Genomic DNA, 23,185 nt, shown 5'->3' on the forward strand with positions numbered 1-23,185 from the left:
CTGGAACGTTCTAGAAATAAATTTGATATTGATATGAGGATAGGCCTAGGTAGGCAGGCATAGATTCAGAGGCATAAGGTATAAAGACTGCATAGGTATTACATACAACAATGCAACAATAATAAAACAATGCATTGACATTTACTTTTTACTTTTTACTTTTGATAGGCTACTTAAGTACTTTTAAAAACGAGTACTTCTAAAAATCGGTCTTTACAACTTTTACTTGTAACGGAGTAATATTTGACCAGCAGTATCTGTACTTTCACTGAAGTTGTGTACTTTGTCCACCTCTGTTTTCCCCTGTGATCAACAAACATACCGTAAACTTTTGTGACGAGGCATTGCCACAAGGCTACCAGTCTATTTAAACTGTCTATCAGTTCAAATTTAAAAAAGAAGAAGAAGAAAAATGGAACAATTCATGAAATGGCACAAATGCAAAATGTGGGATACAAAATTGTCAAATAATTGTTTTGGCCAGCAGACATTGTAATTAATTGTAATTTCCCACCAGACACTTAAATAAACCTGTTTTTAGTTTGTTTGTTTGTTTGTATGTTTTGCTCCATTTTATATTAATTTTGCCATGTCAAAACTAAGATAGTTTATAACCCTGTTTTTGGGGATTTTAAAAGCAATTCTAGCTTTTTAATATTCTAACAGTGCATTTCTAAACTAAATGTACAACATATGTTAAATTTAATAATAATAATAATAATAATAGGCCTATAGGAAAAATACTCAACTTTGTGTTTAAAATCTCAACATAACAATGAAATTTAGTTTAAAAATGGTTTAAATAAAATTTAGCTAAAACTTTTATTTTGGAATTCGATAGCCGCGTTCTCTTAATGTTTCAGCGCTCATTCGCTTTGTGTTCCTGTCAGTCCCAGTCCCTTCAGCTCAGAGGAACAGGGATCCAGCGGAAGTTGTACTGAGGAGGACTGTGTTCAAGCTAAAGCTACGGAGCTGAAATGGTGAGCGTTCAATCAGACTGCATTAAATGGGTGATATTCTTGAACTCACGGAACACTTGTCTCATTCCCTCTGGAATAAAAGCCCCCAATCCCGGCAAACATGTTTGCAGTTTATCCAGCCTTAAGTAGGCCATGGAAGTCGTGAAGGATTGGGTGGGGAGGCTGGTCATTATCAGTCAGCGATTAAACACTGATAAAACACAACAAATGGATTCCTGTGTCCTTACAAATTGGTTCTCATGGAGAATCTGTACGTGTTGGGCTTGCGTAAACAACGCAAATCCTACAGGACCTTTAAAAACAGCTGGAAAGCTGAAGGTTGAATTCCAACTAGATACCGAGTTTGTTCTGGTTTCCTCTAAAAATTAAGCTGTTTTTACGGTTTCAATTTTACACTCGTTGTTAAAAGTTTCTGCAGTCCTTCCTGGCTCCGTATGGACATTGAGCAATGCAATGCACATGATAATTAATGTTTCGCACTGCGTCAGCATTTCCTTGCATTGGGAGTGATGTTTTAACCGACAAAGAATTTTGAATTGATGTGAAACATTTTCCGTAGAAAACAGATTAACTTGGAATGTCGCTTTAGGTGTGTAATGCTTGATAAAGTTGTAGCACCACCAGTTATGACAAATTGTTCATGTGAGGGATGATAATTTGACTGTTTCGTATCATACTATTGCTGATAAGCAGGTTTCTTTCTTACACTTCTAACAAATTAGGTACAAACGCCTGAAATGTCAAAAGACCGTTTAAAACCTTAATTTGGGAATTAAGTTCTAGCATTTTTTTTATTATAACATTAAACAAAGTATGTGAAATTTATTAAAGTTGACATGAAATTAAAATGCAATATTCCATTTAAAAAAAACAATCAAAATTGAGTCCCCATCTTACTTTAAAAAAAAAAAAAAAAAAAAATTGATAATTTGTTTAACATGGCTGTATGTCACACTACAGAAAAATAGATCTTAAACTACCTGGATAACGGTGAATTGAAAATAAAATAAAACCAGATGATGTAATACTTTCAGAGTTTCCTTGGAGGTCTTTTTGGTCCTGTGTGTGAAATCGATGTCATTCTGAACGATGCTGAAAGCAGGAAAACAGCAGAGCTGAAGACGGAGGAGGGGAAATTGGAGAAGCATTATATGTTTTATGATGGAGAATCGGTTTCAGGAAAGGTGAGTGAGTAAACATCACCCGTGCGAGTCATTTCTTCAAGTCTCTGGTTTTGAAAGACAATTGACGCATGTTGTCTTCTGCCACCCCAAGGTAAATATCAATGTGAAACAAACAAGCAAAAGGCTTGAACATCTGGGAATCCGCATCGAGTTTGTTGGACAAATCGGTAAGTTAACACAATGCATTCAGTTATTCTCTTTCTCAAGGCATTCATGAGTAAACTGGCTTCAGTATTGCTGTTCTAGTATGCCGAGAGCTTAGGAGAGCATGTGGTTGTCACATGGAAAGCTAGACTGCTCTACACATTTTCTGTAAGGGAGGCGATCTGTTATGGTGCCCTAGTTATTTTATTTCTTAATTTTTAAGTATTATTAGTGATTCTGATGGTCTCAACGATCACAAGATAGCTGCTTGCAATGTAAAAAAGAAAAAAAATTGTCCGTCCACTACATACGAGCGTGTTATTTTTCCCCCACTCATGCAGAGCTCTTCAGTGATAAAAGCAATACTCATGAGTTTGTAAACCTTGTGAAGGAGCTCGCTCTGCCTGGGGAGTTGACACAGAACCGCAGCTATGACTTTGAGTTCATGCAGGTGGAAAAGCCATACGAGTCCTATGTCGGAGCGAATGTGCGGCTGAGGTTAGTAAACGCTTTGTGGAGTTTTTTTTTTTTTGCAGCATCAAAGCCAAACTGGAACAAACACTGAGATGTTAAAAATGCCAATACTTGTCATATGACTGCTGCTTTAAGACACGTTATTCTTTTCAAATGGCCCTGACAATTAATTTCAACTTTCATTTCATGTGCTTTTCATGTCTATGCAGATATTTCCTTAAAGTTACAATTGTAAGGAGGCTGTCTGATTTGGTAAAGGAGTATGACCTCATTGTCCATCAGCTGGCCACCTACCCTGACGTCAACAACTCTATCAAAATGGAAGTGGGCATTGAAGACTGCCTGCATATAGAGTTTGAATACAATAAGTCCAAGTAAGTGCACTTAACTTTGCCACTGATTCAATCCTAGTTTCTAAGCTGCTGAGTAATTCTAAGTATGTATGGATTCATTAAACATGTTTGTCAGTCTAACTGATTTTGAGCTAACAGAATTCTTCTTGTCTTCAGGTATCACCTCAAAGACGTAATTGTGGGTAAAATCTACTTCTTACTTGTACGAATTAAAATCCAACACATGGAGCTTCAGTTGATCAAGAAAGAGATGACGGGAATTGGTGAGATCTCCTTATATGTTAGATTTTATACTCTTGTATGATTCTTGAATAATTGTTTTGAAAGGATATAATTTGTAAGTCACAAAAACCAAAGTTATTAATCTTTAAAGAACATTTTACTGTAGTCCAGCTTGATTTGAATTTTATTTATTTATTATGAAGTGCGTCATGTGACATGTCTCTCTAGGGCCGAGCACAACTACTGAGACAGAGACTGTGGCCAAATATGAGATTATGGATGGAGCACCAGTCAAGGGTGAGCAGCTACTCCACATCATTTTCTGTATATATTTGTTATGATACGAGTGTAGATGTGTCTTTTAAAAAGTTTTTTACTACTGAAGACAAAGTGTACTAATGTCAGGCAGGCCTCAATCATGAAACAAAAGCGGAACAAATTTCTGTTAACCATTCATTTAAACTTTCATGCATAAATTGTCACAAAAAAAAAAAAAAAATCCTAAAACACCCACGGAATCTCGTTCCTAAATGACAACGATTCGGCTGTGTCTATTAAAACTGACAAAAATCATTCACACCGGAACATTCAAATCTGCGTCGGCGCTGCCGCTGAGCCAGAGAGAGCAGTTGTCATATTCAAGTATGAAACAGCTTTTCAACCACATAGCGTTATTTGATTTCTTTGCTACAAATATTCTTATCACAGAAGACCTGGGATAAAAGTTTATAGTTTGGATAGAAACATTGATTTCTATGGAAGCGATCATATTAGAGCAAATCACCTTTTGAAAGTAACACGGATGGCGCTTCAAATAAGGATTGTGTCCTTTATATTGTTACGCTACCAGGTGGCGACAAGTGACTGTTAAAAAAAAAAAAAAATTTTAGATAATGTCTAATGAATCTGAGTGAATTTTAAATAGACTGCAGCAAATAACATTTGTGTGAACCTCTTGAAAATTACATGTTATTTTGTAGTTGTCTGTTCAGAATTGTGGGAGAATCATGTTCTCTGAATTGTGCAGCGCTAACAGTATCTCAGTGTTGTATCTCAGTGTTGTGATTGGTCAACTGCTTAAGCCCAAAGTGTTTCTGAGAAAGCCTGCTCACACTTCATTTGATGTGCTATGCGATTTTAGAGACTAGTTAATATTGTGGTGCTGGTCGCATTAACATAGTATGATATTGCCAGTTTCATTATTCCTAAACTGACTTTTGTTCCCCTACTGGACTGACAATATATTTCCAGGTGAATCCATTCCCATTCGCCTTTTCCTGGCTGGTTATGACCTTACACCCACAATGAGAGATGTAAACAAGAAGTTCTCTGTGAGGTACTTTTTGAACTTGGTGCTTGTAGATGAAGAAGATAGGAGATACTTCAAACAGCAGGTACAGTTTGTATGAAAATGCAGTTGTAATAAAATGTACAGTTTAAATAATGTTTCTTTTGAATGTCCCAAGTGACAATGCTTGTTATATCAAATTTTTACTTTCAGTGTCTCATTTGTCAATTTGTCAAGTCATGCATGTATGTCAGCAGTATGACTTGATTATTTGTCCCTTTTTTGTGTGTGTAGGAAATAGTTTTGTGGAGGAAGGCACCAGAGAAAATGCGGAAACGGAACTTCCATCAGCGCTACGAGTCACCTGAGCCTCGGCCGAGTCTCTCTGCTGAGCAGCCGGAAATGTGAGCGGGTTTTGGAGAGCAACCAGCCAGGGACACACGTGCCTCTCAGTGACCAGTCGCAGGAGAGGAGAACAAATTCCACTGAACATACATGCAGATCGCTGTTCACATGGTCACCCCTCACAGCTTATGGTGATAAACTGTGCCTGAATTGGCTCTGCCCTCCCTGTTGTCCACAGCAAGCAATCTGTTATTACACAAGGACACTTTTTTAGAAAGCACTGGAAACGGTCATTTAAGTCATATAGCACATCTTCAAGGTTGCACGCATCCCTAGATGAAGAAATGTTTTTAAAAGTGCACTCACTGGTATCCTCTATGTTCCAAATAATAGAGCAGAAACACATTTTAAAGAGCTTCATCATGCATGCTAGCTGGTGAATCAGAGTTCATAGTAACAGTTAATAAAGGCTATGGGGTCATTTAAAAAAAAAAGGTCAAGAAATGGAATGGTACCCAGGCTGCACTGTATTTGCAATCCACTTAAACATTTCTATTTAACTTATTTAGCGTCTTCTTTTTTGTTTTGTTTTTCTTAAATATTCCTTGAAATAAAAAAAAATGATATGTCTATATATAAAATATTTAAAGAGGCTTTGGACTAGAAGCTTTATAAAACTAGGGCAGTTTGTGTAATTATATTGGGCACATGTATTCAACTTGTTTGCCCCGTGTTGAACACACTGGCTTAGTAGTAAAAGAGGGCCACTTGAACTTCCTAATGAGCTTTCTGAGATGATTCATCAGCATCGCTATACATTGCTAAATATCATCTCTGCTACAAACTTACATTTCATATCGTCTAAATTGTTAGACACCTTAGAGAAATGATGGGATTGTTTTGTTGTAAAATTTGCATGTCATCCTGCTTTAAGGCTTTCTAACAAAACGATGTTAACAATATTTCACTGTCGCAAATGTATTCGTTCTTATTTTATGTGGTTTGTGGAGTAAATGTGTTTATTTGGACTTTTTTGATTTCACTCTAAACATTACATTTATTCTTTTTTCCCTACTGCTTTGATTTTAAAACGCACTACATTACAAATGGAAAGTCTGTGTACAAAACTATTAAGTGCCCCAATGGTAAAGACACAATGACTAATGAAGTAGTTGTGCTATGGCAACCGTGTCATTTGTACATCATGAAAATTGTACATATCCCGCCATAGTTTGTTTATCTGCCATTATGTCAAATAAAAATGCCAGTTTATACTTACAGCTACATTTATTTTTGTATTAAAAAAATAACAATGTTATTAATGAGTGGTAAAGAAAATCCATATTCCAAACCAGGTCTTTATGGAAATACCCTTTGATAAACCCTATAGTGATTTTTAAAGCTCTCGGGACGGATCTGGCGGGAAATTGCACACAGTCGATCGATTGTGTGTGTTACGTCAAATCCATTACAATGTCATGGACATTACAATTAGTTAATCTATTTGTCCTGTTATGCTCTGCTGTAAAAAAAAAAAAAAAAAAAAAATTCATCGACTGGATCATAATGGTATTGTGTAACGTTAACCTTGCTCAAGTAAAGTTTGAACAAGTTTATAAAGGGATCTGAATGGTTCATTCCTGAATCAGTTTGCACCAAAACGATCCTTCACGTCATCATCACATAACATACTAACGGACTGCAAGTGCTCAGTTTTTGCTTTCATGTTGTCATTCTCAGTTATTTCATAGCGGCTGTGATTGAGCTATAAGAAAGTAACATCATTAAAACGAATAAAGAATAAACGGGTCAGTTTCGGTTGCGCTGCAAATATCATTGACAAAATGTCATTACAACTGTTTGTACCACATGCCTGTCATACCCACAATCCCAAAATGATTATCCTTCAAGATTGCACATTTTATAACGAACGTATTCTCATGATATTGCAGTCTACTATACACATATTATCCATTTCATTTAAATTTATCCAATCTTGATTTTAAGACTTGAATAAATATTGAGATAAAAAACAGGCATTTTCTTCGGGCAGCACAAAATCTTGGGTCCTTCTACACGTTGTCACTGAGGGGAACTTGACCTCCTTGTCATAATAGGTTGTGGGACTGTTGCTGTTGCTGAAATGAACTTATGTTTAACATTAAGTTTATAATATGAATTGTGCTACTGTCAGTTTTTATTACTCTGTTCATCCAGCTGCACGTGATTAACGGAAGCTAAAAATGTCTGTAAATCGCTGTATTTACTTGTTGTCGCGTTGCCACATCCGATACCGGGTATGTGCTAGCACAAGCTTCTCCGCTGCTTCAGTAGCAAACAACACTTCACTGCATCCAACAAGAAGGACGTCTGAAAAATTATCCAGGAGACATTCATCTTCAGACAACTCATCGAGACCCCTGGACACATCACTGTTTATACCGCTCACCGTCAAAAGTGATGAAGTCTGGGATGCCGCAATCGGTGCTGAGTTGACGCAACCACTGGACAAAAGTATGTTATGTTATTAGAATATTGTACAATCGCATTGACGGGTTAAGGATCTGGCGAGAAGCCATTCTGTCCTGGTGTTTTTATAGATTTTTATACATTTGGTGAACTATTGCAACAGAAATACATCTGATATTTTTTATCAACTGGTTTTAATAGGTGAAATCCTCAAAGTACTGAATCGATTCTACAAAAGGAAAGAGATGCAAAAACTGGCTGCTGACCAAGGACTTGATGGTGAGAATCATGGATCAATGATTATTATTACCTGATCTTACTTAATTAACATTGGTCAACCATGATGGGTCACATTGTGCCCATCTAAAAACTATAGACACATAGCAGTATGTCAGGGATACTATTGTATATTTTGTTTGTTACAAAGCATTTTGGTTTGTTGCATCATTCTCATCAGAGCATTATTGTTTCTTTGTTCTTCGACAGCTCGTCTCTTCCATCAAGCGTTTGTCAGCTTTAGGAAATATGTGCTGGAAATGAACGCACTAAATGCTGACTTGCACATCATTCTTAGTGACATCTGCTGTGGAGCTGGTGAGTATTTACTTCAGACATTTAACTGACAATCTCCATACACTGTAAAAACTTTAAAAAAAAATTGGATGCTTCGTTAACTGACAATGTGAATATACCAACCTATTTAAGTACTAAAATCTGTTTTGTGCCCTTATAATACACTAACAACCACCAAAAAACACTGTAAAAGCTACATGATCAATCAAAGTTCATCATAAGCAGCTTTTCTACAAACTGATGGAAGTATTGATAGAAGGTGCACACAGTGTCATACAAATACAAAGCATCATCATGGTAACACACATGAAACTAAAATAACGTAACAAACATTAATATAAAGGGATGGTTCACCCAAAAATGAAAATTAGCCCATGATTTACTCACCCTGAAGCCATCCTAGGTGTATATGACATTCTTCTTTCAGACGAATACAATCGGAGTTGTATTAAAAATGTCCTGGCTCTTCCAAGCTTCATAATGGAAGTGAATGTCTGTATGTCTTTGGAAGTCCATCAAAGCGCATCTAAACATTTTTAAAGTGCTCCACGCGTCTCCATGGGTCCTCAGGGGCTAATTTTCATTTTTGGATGAACTATTCCTTTAACCCTCTGGTTATCTTTGGGGTCTTTTTAACCCGCAAATGACTTTTGGTCAAATTAAAAAAAAAATTCTCTTTGTCCAAATGGTATGAAACTTTCTACAGCTCTTAACACTTCATAGATCTACAAAAGAAAAGAAAAATTGGAATGATATCTGTTATTATGTTGCCGTGAAAAAAATAGTCACACTTGTTGTCTTCGGGGTCCCTGGAGACCCCGCATAGTAAATATATAATATTCATCATCAAAATCAGAAACAACGCAGATCACATGGACAGAAATGAAATGGCACACTTCCAACAATGTAAAAAACATCCACAATGCAAAATTATCATGCTCGCCACACACACACACACACACACACACACACACACACACACACACACACACACACACACACACACACACACACACACACACACACACACACACACACACACACACACACACACACAACCACACATACACACAGAAATACATTTGTAAGGCTATAAAAAAAGTCTTATAATTTGTCAAATAAAATGCAGAACCACCACAAATATAAATTGGTGACACTGACACAACGAAAATACACACACACACACACACACAGAATGTGTGTCTGCAGAAGTCATGCAACGTACTACGCATACTGCCTGCAGTGCACTGACTCGTGAACACCTCCAGTGCACCACCAATTGTTGTTCTTATTTGTTCAAAAAACAAAAATTTCCCAATCAGTTTTTTTTAACAAAATAATTTTTATATTACAACCATTTTATTTTTTTACTGCTTTATTTGATCATTTGTTATTGCTGTTCAGTTCATTGCACTTTTGTTTTTTTTTCTCAATATGTAATATAACTGTTCATTTCTGTTATTTTTTGTTCTGTTACAGTTTGTAACTGAAACGTTGATTAAAAATGATAGAATTATATTAAAAACAGATAATTGAAATAAATGATAAAATCTAAAGACTCCAAGATTTTTTGTAACATCTTGTTCAGGTTTGATTCTAATCATAAAGTAACATTATTGAAGAACTTTTTTCAATACAAAATATGCTAAACTTAATACAAAATATGCTAAACTTTGACCAAAAGTATATAATTCTTTTTTATAATTTTGATTTTAAAATATTTATATATGAATCCAACTGAATCCAACTTGTGAAAAGATGTATTTTGGTTAATCAAACAGCAAATAGCATATAATGGAGCTCTATAGCAATATAGTGGTTAAAGTGAATTTTTTTATTTTAAAACTTCATTTTCCAAAAAAAGGGCAAAAATCTTACATTAAATCATGTACAATTATCCATGTTATCCCCATAAATGAAAGTTAGAAATCTGGGTCCTTTATAAAGTGAATTTTACATAAAATGCTGTTTTTTGTAAAAAAAACTATTTATTTAAATATTTATTTATTTATTTTTAGAAATTTAAAAAATATCAAAAATCCTCCAAAAACTGCACAAATGTTGAGTAAAAACATTAATAAACAAAGTAAAATTACATTTGTAAAAAATTTTTTATTATACTGTTACAAAATGCAATGTTATTGTCTGGGGTCCCTGGAGACCCCAAAGATAACAAGTGTAGACCCTAAATGAAGATAATCAGAGGGTTAACAACATAAGATGATGCATAAAACCCTAATGTGCATAAGAAAACTGACAGTATTTTACTGTAAAATTACATGAAATGTCTTTTTTTTCTTTTACTGTGGTAATTTTTTACAGTGTAAGAAAAGCCATCTATTAATCTTCCTTTTCCTCATTCCAGGGCACATAGATGATATTTTCCCTTACTTTATGAGACATGCCAAACAGATTTTTCCCATGTTGGACTGTATGGACGATTTACGCAAGATCAGTGACTTACGGGTCCCAGCAAACTGGTACTGAGAGTTTCATTCTCTGATTTTACCAAAAGTGTAAACCTTCTCATCTGCACTTACTAAAGTTTTCTGACACCATACCATGAAACAGTCATTACAGTTGTTAGTATTTTTTACCAATACAATCTTTTGAACAAAAATGTGTGTTCCAGGTATCCAGAGGCCAGAGCTATTCAAAGAAAGATTGTTTTTCATGCAGGACCCACCAACAGTGGTAAGACCTATCATGCCATCCAGAGATACCTAGCAGCCAAGTCTGGAGTTTACTGTGGACCTCTAAAGCTACTGGCCCATGAAATCTATGAGAAGAGTAATGATGCAGTGAGTTTCATTCTTTAGCCTTTTTAATGTACCGGTAATTGCATTAGTCGTGGATGTTAGAGCCGCTTATGTGTGGTTTCCCATTAGGGAGTGCCGTGTGATCTGGTGACAGGAGAAGAGAGAAAATTTGTTGATCCTCAAGGAAGACCGTCTGGCCACATTGCCTCTACGATAGAGATGTGCAGTGTCACAACTCCATGTGAGTATAGAGAACATGCTCGTTTGAATGTGAGAATACTTGAGTCTTGATGGTAATCTTAAAGAGGCTGTATGTAGAATTCAGAAACCCTTGTTATTAGTGCTTGTGCTCGCACTCGTGCAGACGTAACGTATAAGATACTGAACAGGATTCAAGGCCCCGATATACTCACAGCAAAGTTCTTTTTACTTCTAAGCAAAGAACTGTGAAATACCTTTGCAGCGATATACTGTTAACGAACATCCAGACGCAGCCCACACTGCTGAGAGCGGCGTTTAGATAAAAAATGTTAATAAATAAACTTGCCAAAAAAAATTACAGCGGTGAGAAAACAGCAGTTAAGAAAGCATCTGATCATAGCTATGTAGATATGTTTGCACTAGGGATGGCCCGATACCATTTTTTTTCAAACCGATACGAGTACGAGTATTTACATTTGTGTACTTGCCGATACCGAGTACCGATACCGATATTTCTACCGCAAAAGTAATAGGCTCCCAGAAAAGAAGACGACTATTTTAGAACACAGGTTAGAAGACTGTTTTTATTTTCTTCTCTGCTTGTTTTAACAAGTCTAAAAAATAAATAAAAATTTGTAAAATAATAAATGTATTAACACACAAACCACTGTTAATTTAACATAAAAGCAAGCAGGCTACTGCGTGCATGGTCTGGCATGACTGAATGCGCGCAAAGTGCGCTCCCTTAATAAATCCTAAAAGCTGACAGTTCATCGCGATCTCACACATCTCTGTTATTATCAATGAAGCTGACTGCACAATCAATCTTTCATAATATCCACACTTTGTTTGTTATAATTAGAGGATTTGCCAGCATACAGAATTCAGCACTGAACAAAAAAGTCCGTTTTGAGCGGTGAGGGGAGTCTATCTTAAATGCTTCTGATTGGCCATTGCGTTCCAGAAATCAACACATATGTCTGTGATTGGCTACATCGCTCAACGCTGTAACCATGTTATGAATAGAAACTCTGTCCTGTAAATCGTTTCTATTTTGTTGTAGTTGTTCTTGTTGCTTTTCTGCAAGAGATTAATAAAAATCTTTTAGTTTTTATGTTTTATTCATAGATATTTCTAGTTTGCGGGAGTCCCGCGAATCGTTTTATTCTCCCGTAACCCGCACACACAGAGTGAGTGCATTACCGCCCGCGCGTGCGCTCGGCCATCAGATCTATGATGCGTCTTCAGATGTTTAATTAGATTGCTGGTGTTAAACGATGTACTTTCTTTCCCTCCTCTCGACACCTTAGCTGAACATAACTCACAGTCTGCCTTGCTGTTGTCATCATCCCTTATCTTGAAATGAGCCCAAACCGCCGACATTATACTTTCCTATGCCTCAGTTCACCTCGACAAAGCACTCGCGGCGGCCAGTTTCGTTTTGCAAAATGTACGTGGTATCGGTGCATGGTATCGGGGAATTTTTATGAGTACGAGTATATTAGGACAGTATCGGCCCGATCCCCGATGCCAGTATCGGTATCGGGCCATCCCTAGTTTGCACCAGCTCTGCAATTCACCGTAGACCTTAGATTGGGCCCAAATAGACTTTTTTCTGTACCTCCAAATACTTTCAAGTTAGCCTACGTGTCTCCACCATACACATCAGCATAATGCTCCTGATAAATTATTTGTTATTAAAGCATTAACACACAAACCACTGTTAATTTAACATAAAAGCAAGCAGCTACTGCGTGCATGGTCTGGCATGACTGAATGCGCGCAAAGTGCGCTCCCTTAATAATTCCTAAAAAGCTGACAGTTCATCTCACACATCTGTTATTATCAATGAAGCTGACTGCACAATGAATCTTTCATAATATCCACAATTTGCTTGTTATAATTAGAGGATTTGCCAGCATACAGAATTCAGCACTAAACAAAAAGTCCGTTTGAGCGGTGAGGGGAGTCCATCTTAAATGCTTCTGATTGGCCATTGCGTTCAAGAAATCAACACATGTCTGTGATTGGCTTGGCTACATCGCTCAACGCTGCAAACATGTTATGAATAGAAACTCTGGTCTGTAAATCGTTTCTATTTTGTTTTAGTTGTTCTTGTTGCTTTTCTGCAACAGATGAATAAAAATCTATTAGTTTTTGTTTTATTCATAGATATTTCTAGTTTGCGGGAGTCCCGCGAATCGTTTTATTCTCCCGCAACCCGCACAGACAGAGTGAGTGCATTACCGCCCGCGCTCGGCCATCAAATTTCAAAGCTCTAATTCACTAAGGTCTAATTAATTTGTAATTAAATTCACAAAATTTGACAGTTCCGATCGTTTGATTATGAATTATATCTAAAACTATAGACTATATAGATCTGGCAATGTGAGACTATAGTTTGAACCAATCCCTTTTCTTTGCATGACACATTGATATCACAGAATGGCTCTTTTGGCGATTTATCCTGATTGTAAGCATTCATGTGTCATAGGAAGAGAGGCTCTCGGGAGCGCACACAAATGTCACATCCTTTTGATTTTCCTGGCAAAAACGTCCTGTCTACAGGCTTTCATAGACAACCTAGAAAGTCGGGGAAGGTCTCTTTTTTCCTTTCGTTACAAACTGTTCACACGTTGCCTATAAAAAAGCGATTAATACATGAAAATTCGTATGTATAGCCTCTTTAAGCAAGCTAATATACAAACAAATATAAAATATACTTTAATATTCAAAGAAATATAAATAAATATTAAATATAAATATACATAGGTTTTTGTGTAACTTGACTGTTCATTAATCATAATTCTGACTGTAAAGCTACCTTGAGATTTTGGAAAGTACTGTATAAATAAAACAATATTATTATTGTTTGAATATTTTGTTTAGATGAAGTGGCAGTCATTGATGAGATTCAGATGATCAAAGATCCCTCCAGAGGGTGGGCTTGGACCAGAGCTCTTCTTGGTGGGTTGACTTTGACTTTTCAGTAGAAACACTATTTATTTACACACATAGTGGGGTCTCAGAAGTCTGGGTACATATTAATCATTGGGGATTTACGTTTACGATTTACGTTAAGTTTTAGGGAAAAAATGTAAAACTTGGTTATGTCAAAATAAATAAGAAATGTATCATTCTACGTCACTAATTAAATTTATGCAAATTCGTGACATTGACTGAGAAATTCTGAAATTCATCAAAATGAAATTAGGTTCTTTTCACCCAAATCACTAAATTGATAATATAATTTGTAATGAAAACGAATGTATTAAATGATTAAATAATGCAAATTAGAAGCATTTTCATCAGTGGTCTTGTTTTAGATTTTTTTTTTAACCCCACTGTAGCCAATTTATCACTTTATTTTCTCAGTTGGATTGTGCCTACTCATATTAATCTTTAGTGTCAAGTTATTAATAATATTTAAATGCCTGCTACTTTACAAATATTAAACTCACTATTTTCATACTATAATATACTCATTTTCATCTGCATGGTCAAATCTGTAGTTTCATTTAAACATGTTGAATGAGGAATGTTAAAGATGCATTTCTCTTTCTGAATAGGTTTGTGTGCCGAGGAGATCCATGTTTGTGGAGAATCTGCAGCAGTTGAGTTTGTCACTGAACTCATGTTCACCACTGGTGAAGAGGTTGAGGTGAGTCAGAGATACAGAATTGTTGGAAAGACTACTGACTGCTTAGTTATGTTAGTTAGTTACTGACTGCTTAGTAAATGCAATGCCTGGGTGAAATTGTTGATTTGAAGAAATATTTCAATGTTTGCCCAATGTTGTGAGATATTGAGCTCATTAGTGTGGTTTGACATAATATGCCCTTTTGTCTTTAAGGTGCATAATTATAAGAGGCTGACCCCCTTTTCAATCTCAAATCATGCAGTGGAATCATTAGATAACCTAAAGCCTGGTGACTGCATCGTGTGCTTCAGCAAAAATGACATCTACTCAATCAGCCGACAGATAGAAATCCGTGGCCTGGAGTGTGCCGTCATTTATGGCAGCTTGCCCCCTGGTAAGTTCCACATGGTAAATTTATGATCTGGTTTTATTTTCGTGAACTGTCTGTATTAACTCTTTTCCATCAGCGTAAAAAAAAAGAAGAAAAGATCTCCAGCCACTGCCTGCATTTTTTATCATTTTCACAAAACTTTCATGGCCCCCAGAATATTTTGCTGTATGAATATCTGAACATGCAAAAGAAAGAACAGATCCTGTGATTTCAAACTGCAGCAACAACAAAAACGTTTGGTAACACTTTATTTTTAAGTTGACATAGTTACACGTTACTACATGTACTTACTATGGTAATAACAGTAAATTATGTATAATTCCATTATAACTAACTCTATAGTAAGTACATGTTGTCAATTAATATAACTCGGTACTTATTTGAGGAAGTACAATGTAAGTATGTCACCTTACAGTTAAGTGTAACCAAATGTTTATTCTAGCTTCATGCATTCTTTATTATGAATACTTGAATGTGGGTAAGTTTCATAAAAAGTTTTTTTTTCCACCCTTTCATTTCAAAGCAATGCTTTTATCGCTTGTTTCTGCTCCTTTTGTGCCTGTGTTTTGATCCAAAGATTCTGTACTCTTTCAGAAGATATAATAGCGTCTCCCCCCCACCCCCCCTACTGGTTTTATTTGATCTGGAAAGTAAGCTAATATTTTGATTTGTCTACAGGCACCAAGTTGGCTCAAGCTAAGAAGTTTAATGATCCAGACGACCCTTGCAAAATCCTTGTTGCCACGGATGCAATTGGAATGGGTTTGAACTTGTGAGTAACTTCCTTCCAGTAACCTTATCTTACATTTTGACACTTAATCAATCTAGAAAGGTTTAAGGTGGTCATTAATTATATTTTGAATTAATATATATATAATATTGGTAAATGGACTGCATTTATATAGCGCTTTCACAGACCCAATGGCCACCAAAGCGCTTTTACAAATTGCCTCACATTCACCCATTCACTCACTCATTCATACACCGACGGCGGTGTCAACCATGCAAGGCGCCATCCAGCTTGTCGGGAGCAGCTGGGGTTAGGTGTCTTGTTCATGGACACCTCGACACTTAGTTGGTCAGGTGGAACCGGTATCATATTAGTAAACATGTTTTGTATTTTAGTTTTTCATGACCCTCTCCCACTTTCTTATAGACCCTGAAATGAAATCAGTGGTTCTCAAACCTTTGGACTCTAAGGACTAATGATACTATACTTCCTTTAGGAGTATTAGGAGAATCATCTTTAACTCTCTGGTAAAACCCAGTGTGAATGAAAAGGGGGAGAAGGAGCTAGACACTATTTCCACGTCACAGGCGCTGCAGATCGCTGGTCGAGCGGGACGCTTCAGCTCTGTGTTTAAAGAGGGTGAGGTCACTACTATGCAAAGGGACGACTTGCTTGTTTTAAAGGAGATCTTGGGGAAGCCTGTTGACCCTATTGCGGTAAGGCTAGTTTTATCTATTATAAAAGTAAACAATTTGTTGTTTGGAAAAAGGTTTTATCATTTGTTAATTTCTCCTCTTAGATGGCAGGATTACACCCCACAGCGGAGCAGATAGAGATGTTTGCCTACCATCTTCCCCATGCAACTCTCTCAAACCTCATTGTAGGTCTAAATATTCAACATTTTTACATTATAATTTTACTGACTGGTGGTAATCACCATTTAAATCACTCCGTTTCCATTCTGCTCCTCTGTACAGGATATATTTGTGAGTCTCGCACAAGTGGATGGACTTTACTTTGTCTGTAACATCGATGACTTCAAATTCTTGGCGGATATGATTCAGCATATCCCACTGAATCTGCGTTCCCGCTATGTGTTCTGCACGGCCCCCATCAACAAGAAGCAGCCCTTCGTTTGTACATCCTTTCTCAAGGTGAGCGAACCACCTGACAGCTCAACCTGAATAACTCAGTGGAAAACGGATTACTGAGGATTAATATAAAACGTAGCCATTTGTCCAATTTGGTTTGATTAGAAATGATTTATAATACAGCGGAAATGGCGTGTGAAAATTGTGCTTACATTATCACTGCAAAGCATGAAAATGAATAAAATCTTAAATAGTAATTTCTATTATGTTTTATAAAATAAAATAAAAATCATTGCTATAAATCACAAACAACCTGAAAATTCATGGATATTAAATTGAAAAATGGTGAGGGAACCCTGTCACTATCATGGCTGCTGTGCCACAGTGGAAACAGCTATTCTGTTTAAATGGAAGTATGTCTTTTATTATATATTATTTTCTTTTAATGGCATACTTTGTTAAAGTATATAAAAAAATTAGATGATCTAAAAAGGTGGTAACACTTTGCAGTAAGATTCTAGAAATTATACTAGTTATATATTATAGCAGTAGCTAATATGAAAATAACAATATATAGAAATGTTTAGCAGTTAATTTCTACTAATACTAATAATATTGTAACATTTTCAAGTACAAATTTGTGTTAAGGTTTTTGTAATTAACAATATTAATAGTATTTTTTTTTTAGGTATTATGTACTATTATAATATTTATTAATATTTTGAATGGGTTGTATTTTTATATTTTCAGTTTTATATTTTTTGATTTGTTTTATTTTGTCATGTGCTTTTGTAATTTGAGTTTTTGGTAACACTTTATAATAAGGTTCCATTAGTTAAAGGAACACTCCGACTTTTTGGGACTTTAGCCTATTCACCTTATCCCCCAGAGTTAGATAAGTTCATACCTTTTTCATCCCCGTGCGTGCTATAAGTCTGTTTGACGCACCCACCGCTAGCCTAGCTTAGCACAAAGACTGGATGTAAATGGTTGCAGCTAGCATACTAATCCAAATAAGTGACAAAATAACGCAAACATTTTCCTATTTACATGTTGTGATTTGTATAGTCACAGAGTGTACAAAAAACTACGTCACATGAGACACAGACATATTTTAACAGTATAAATACTGGGAACTATATTCTCTGAAGGCGAAGCACTGCTACTTGGGCGGAGTGATAACCGCAGCACCTGAGACGTACCGTACCCAAACTCTGAACGAACTCTCTGCTCCTCACCACGGCGCGTCTCAGGTGCTGCGGTTATTACTCCGCCCAAGTAGCAGTGCTTCGCCTTCAGAGAATATAGTTCCCAGTATTTATACTGTTAAAATATGTCTGTGTCTCATGTGACGTAGTTTTTTGTACACTCTGTGACTATACAAATCACAACATGTAAATTGGAAAATGTTTGCGTTATTTTGTCACTTATTTGGATTAGTATGCTAGCTGCAACCATTTACATCCAGTCTTTGTGCTAAGCTAGGCTAGCGGTGGGTGCGTCAAACAGACTTATAGCACGCACGGAGATGAAAAAGGTATGTATGGACTTATCTAACTCTGGGGGATAAGGTGAATAGGCTAAAGTCCCAAAAAGTCGGAGTGTTCCTTTAAGACTGTTTAAATATGAACTGATACAACTTTTTATTTGAATAATATATTAGTAAATGTTGAAATTAACATCAAATAAGATTAATAAATGGAGCCTTATTGGAAAGTGTTAGCCTTTTTTTGTATATTTCTGTAGTTCTCATTTTTATTTCAGTTTTAGTCATTTTAGTACTTCAACGTTAAAGGAGAACTCCGGCGCAAAATGAACCTTTGGTCTAATTACACATTGTTACCTAGTCAACCGTTATCTGAGATTTGTTTTCATGATTATCGAATGTAAATAGTTTTATCTCTAAAAACAGTTTAGCCTATAAAGCTAGTATAACGCTAGTATATTGGGCATAGTGTAATGAAAAATAAAAATCGCTTGTTAATACCACTAACAAGGCTCAAAATAGCCCCACACTAACACGGTAGCATAATGAGGGTCCCTACCTTCAAACCGAAGCATTGAGAACTTTGTCAGTCAGGGTGTCCGCGGGTCCTTAAAAAGTCTTAAATTAGATTTGAAAAATTTATGGCCTTAAAAAGTCTTAAAGTCTTATTTTTACTTATGAAAGGTCTTAAATTTTCGATGGCAATTTGAGTTAGACATATCTAAATGTTTTCCAAATTAAAACTATCTAATTAGCGTACTTTTTTATTTATAATTCGTTCTTTGTGGATTTGCTCGTTCACGTGACATTTCGCGTCACATTCGCGCCAGCATTACGTCTGTCTCCTGCAGGCGAAACAGCAGGAGAGGAGAAGAAAGCTGGTTAATTTCAGTTCAATTGTAAGTTCATTCTTTATGTGCGTAGTGGTGTGCGATGTGTATTGTCTATTATGATATAATCATTGTTTTACTTTAACTATGTACGAGGGCGCACTGCGAGCTGACATCGCATTTGTCTCTCATGCTTGCTTTCACTGCGTGATGTGTCAGTGCAGTTATAGGTATGTTCCCTAATAGACGTATAAAGTTTTTGTATTTTATATCATATGTTGTTATCATACAATATTACATCAGCAAGAGGGCTGTTTTCCCGTGCACAATAGCAAATATGATATTTATTTTATATAACAGTTAAATTAACATTGTTACATTTTATAAACAATATTGTCAATATTGTTTGTTTTCCCTTTATTTCGCTGACGAGAATTTCAAAATGAAACCGTAGCAGAGTCTCAATGCAAAAGACAGCGATGATTTCTTGACTGAAATCCGCGTTTTGAACGAATCATTTTAACGATTCAATGAACAATCACTTGCAGTTCCTGAACGAATCAGCCGTTTGAACAAATCGGTTGAATGAATGACTCCCTGAGACAGTGACTTGCCCCCACCTACTGGCGGGTTTAGTTTCACATTTAAAGTACCCTGTAATTAAAATGTTACAATTAGAAATCAGTTCATATTTAAATATTGAATTAAGAATTGAAAGAATTGAATATATCATAGCTTTATTTATGCAATTGTAAATGGAGTATAAATATATTAATGCCAGTTCTGATGCCAGTCTCCTCTGCACTGCAAAGATGAATTTTGATTTAATGATTTAATTTAACTGGTAACAGTGGTATTGTGTTATTATTCTAATATAATTTAATTTGAATGTTAGAATTTGACATAAAAGGTGATGCATATCTCTAAGTAAAAAAAAAAAAAAAAAAAAGTCCATATATGGGTGAAAATGCCCTTGGAACTCAATTTAAGGTTGCAAATATTGCCCTTTAATAAAAAATGTTAATTTCTTTCACTGCTGTGAACTGACCACTGCATAGAAAATGAAAAATATGAATATCTTCGTGAGTCAGCTGTCAACAACAGGTCTAAACCAGCCATGGTACCAGTACACAAACACAATCAGTAAAATATCATTCTGTCACGGATTTTCAGGAACGAACCCAATTGCAGACAGTTTGCTGACACACAAGGTTTATTGATAACAAAAAGGGAAAACAAAACCCCACGAGGGGGGAAAAACAGCACAGGCAAAGCAAAAGACTAACAACAATAGACTAAGACTTAAACATAAAACTTCATAGGAACGAAATAACTATAACAAGAAAACTTCTTTGTTTAGACAGAACTCAAGACAAGGTACTCACAAGTATTACCGTGTGTGGATACACACACAATCAATCACAATGAACCAGCACAAGACAGCAAACACAAGGGGATAATAAAGGGAGAACAGATAACGACAGCAGGTGACACTGATCAGGCAATGAAGACAAGATGAGGATAACAAGGGGGCGGGGAAAGAGACCGAGACAACACAAGCACACAACCCAAAATCAAGGCCATGTGCCTGCACACAAAACATGGGTCTGTCATGATCCTGCCTCAAGACTAGAGAAATGAAATGACAAGAGGGCAGAATCATGACACATCTAATTATCATCAACAAAACTTTGAAAATATTGAGACATATTTTTGTCAATATTGCGCACCCCTAATGTAAGGTATTAATTTTGATTTCTTCAGGTCTTAAAAAGGTCTTAAAAAGCCTTAAAATTGACTTTAAAAAGTGTGCAGATACCCTGTCAGTGTCTAGACAGTTTAATAAGAAGATATTTTAAACATACAGTCAACTTCGCGTATACAGACAGGAGCCATCTTTGAAATACAGTCTTTACCAGTCGATCTACGAACGCCGATCCAAGCCTGCTGTTCGCGCTCACCTTATCACAACTTATAGCTCGTTCACATCTCACCAGCGCACTTGGATCGGTGTTCGTAGATCGACTGGTAAAGACTGTATTTCAAAGATGGCTCCTGTCTGTATACGCGAAGTTGACTGTATGTTTAAAATATCTTCTTATTAAACTGTCTGGACACTGACAAAGTTCTCAATGCTTTGGTTTGAAGGTAGGGACCCTCATTATGCTACCGTGTTAGTGTGGGGCTATTTTGAGCCTTGTTAGTGGTATTAACAAGCGATTTTTATTTGTCATTACACTTTGCCCAATATACTAGCGTTATACTAGCTTTATAGGCTAAACTGTTTTTAGAGATAAAACTATTTACATTCGATAATCATGAAAACAAATCTCAGATAACGGTTGACTAGGTAACAATGTGTAATTAGACCAAAGGTTCATTTTGCGCCGGAGTTCTCCTTTAACTTATTTAGTTGCCATCTAATACGTTTTTCATCTAATATTTATATTATTATTATTTCTGCTTTATTTCAATTACTGTAAATTATTTTTAATAGCTGTAGTTTTAGTTAACAATAGCAACACTTGAAAATATTAATAGTATATAAATGTCTAATAAATGCTGTAAAAATCTGTCCTCTATAGTTTGCCAGACAGTTCAGCAGAGATGAGCCTCTGACGTTCGACTGGGTGTGTCGAAATATGAATTGGCCTTTGGCCCCTCCAAAAAACATCAAGGACCTGGTTCACCTGGAGGCTGTCCATGATGTGCTAGATCTTTACCTTTGGCTCAGGTATATTTTTTTTCCCTAAAGATGAACCTGAACGTCTGGAAATATTTATTTCGAATTCTAGCATTAAATCAGAAAGCATTAAATAAAAGTGTCCCTTTTCCACTGATGTCATCCACAATTTGAATCCTCTTGGACTGCTTCCCTCTTGCAGCTATCGCTTCATGGACATGTTCCCAGATGCTTACCTCATCCGTGAGATCCAACAGGAACTGGACAGAATCATCCAGGTTGGCGTGCGTAACATCACGCGGCTTATCCGTGCCACAGAGAATCAATCTGCCTCTGCAGAAACCACAGCCTCTATAAGACTTCCTGATTCAGACACACTGCCACAGAGGAGGGGACGAGTGCTAAAAGCCCATAATCAAAGAAAAGAGCTCAGGCCGTCGGATTCTTCACTGAGCTACAGGTTGTTGCGGGATGGACTACTGACAAAAGAGCAGTTAGAGCAGCTGCAAAAAGAATGGGTCAGAGAGCAGAGCCAACATGGAGATGACTTTGTTTCAACAAATAAAGGGAAAAGAAAGAAAAAGTGAACACTAACACTGTGTAACATGGACTTTTCTGTACTTTTAGAAGATCAAGAGAACAATATGGCTGTATTGCTGATGTTCTGAACTGGATGTAAAGGTTGTCTCTCCATTTATGGAGCGCTTGACATCTATTTTACTAATAATAAAAAAAATTCACAGTAATGTATAATCAAGTGTCAAAAAGGGGACTGTCCCACACACTTTTGGATGTTACAATAAAATTATATTGATATTTTTAATAGCTCTCCGTTGCCTAACCACAGAAAAATGTTTCTTTGCTGACAATGTTATTTTAAAAATACAGAAAAAGAGAGAAATTCAGGTTCCCATGACCAAAAAAAAGTAAAGCTGCACATGACCTAGAGTTCTTGTCAGAGTATTGAACCTGTCGTTGAAAAACCAATAATTTGTATTTACTCCTTTTCTATTTTTAGCAGGGTAATGCAGTCTGATGTTATTTTAGGAAAACTACTTGACCAATGAATGATTAAAGCTGAAACATGGAGCGATTTCGTCACCGTACATCTAACTGCAACAGCCTTGTACAGGTGAGGGTGGTGTAAGGGTCAGTTTAAAAATATCAGTGCATATGTTACAGATTTACTTTATGCTGTAATTTCCTTCTACAAATAAGGAAAAGTTAAACTGATGTCAAATTTTTTGTTCTTTTTTTAAAAAGAAAATGGATATTCTTAATTAAGTCTTGCAACACTTTTACCATAATGTGGGACATGTCTAAATCATAGACTGTAAAAGCG

The 23,185-nt window shown here is 36.2% G+C and overlaps 2 protein-coding genes across 2 annotated transcripts; both read left to right on the plus strand.

Moving 5' to 3' along the window:
- Positions 1-863: 863 nt before the first annotated feature.
- vps26a (VPS26, retromer complex component A) lies at positions 864-6,268 on the plus strand. The gene is made up of 9 exons (XM_056257188.1): positions 864-980; positions 2,015-2,164; positions 2,256-2,331; positions 2,650-2,806; positions 2,992-3,156; positions 3,292-3,398; positions 3,586-3,654; positions 4,609-4,751; positions 4,940-6,268. Exons 1-9 carry the CDS (start codon positions 978-980, stop codon positions 5,051-5,053), a joined length of 984 nt encoding a protein of 327 aa, XP_056113163.1. The 5' UTR covers positions 864-977; the 3' UTR covers positions 5,054-6,268.
- An 871-nt stretch (positions 6,269-7,139) lies between these two features.
- supv3l1 (SUV3-like helicase) lies at positions 7,140-22,791 on the plus strand. Its single transcript, XM_056257189.1, has 15 exons — positions 7,140-7,504; positions 7,661-7,738; positions 7,946-8,053; positions 10,398-10,512; positions 10,665-10,833; positions 10,921-11,032; positions 13,882-13,959; positions 14,562-14,653; positions 14,846-15,026; positions 15,702-15,795; positions 16,250-16,469; positions 16,553-16,633; positions 16,731-16,907; positions 21,746-21,894; positions 22,046-22,791. Exons 1-15 carry the CDS (start codon positions 7,234-7,236, stop codon positions 22,428-22,430), a joined length of 2,310 nt encoding a protein of 769 aa, XP_056113164.1. The 5' UTR covers positions 7,140-7,233; the 3' UTR covers positions 22,431-22,791.
- Positions 22,792-23,185: the final 394 nt, after the last annotated feature.

Source organism: Rhinichthys klamathensis, unplaced genomic scaffold (assembly GCF_029890125.1).
Source record: "Rhinichthys klamathensis goyatoka isolate OS25496 unplaced genomic scaffold, OSU_Roscu_1.1 h1tg000135l_1, whole genome shotgun sequence".
In the NCBI taxonomy this organism is placed as follows: Eukaryota; Metazoa; Chordata; class Actinopteri; order Cypriniformes; family Leuciscidae; genus Rhinichthys; species Rhinichthys klamathensis.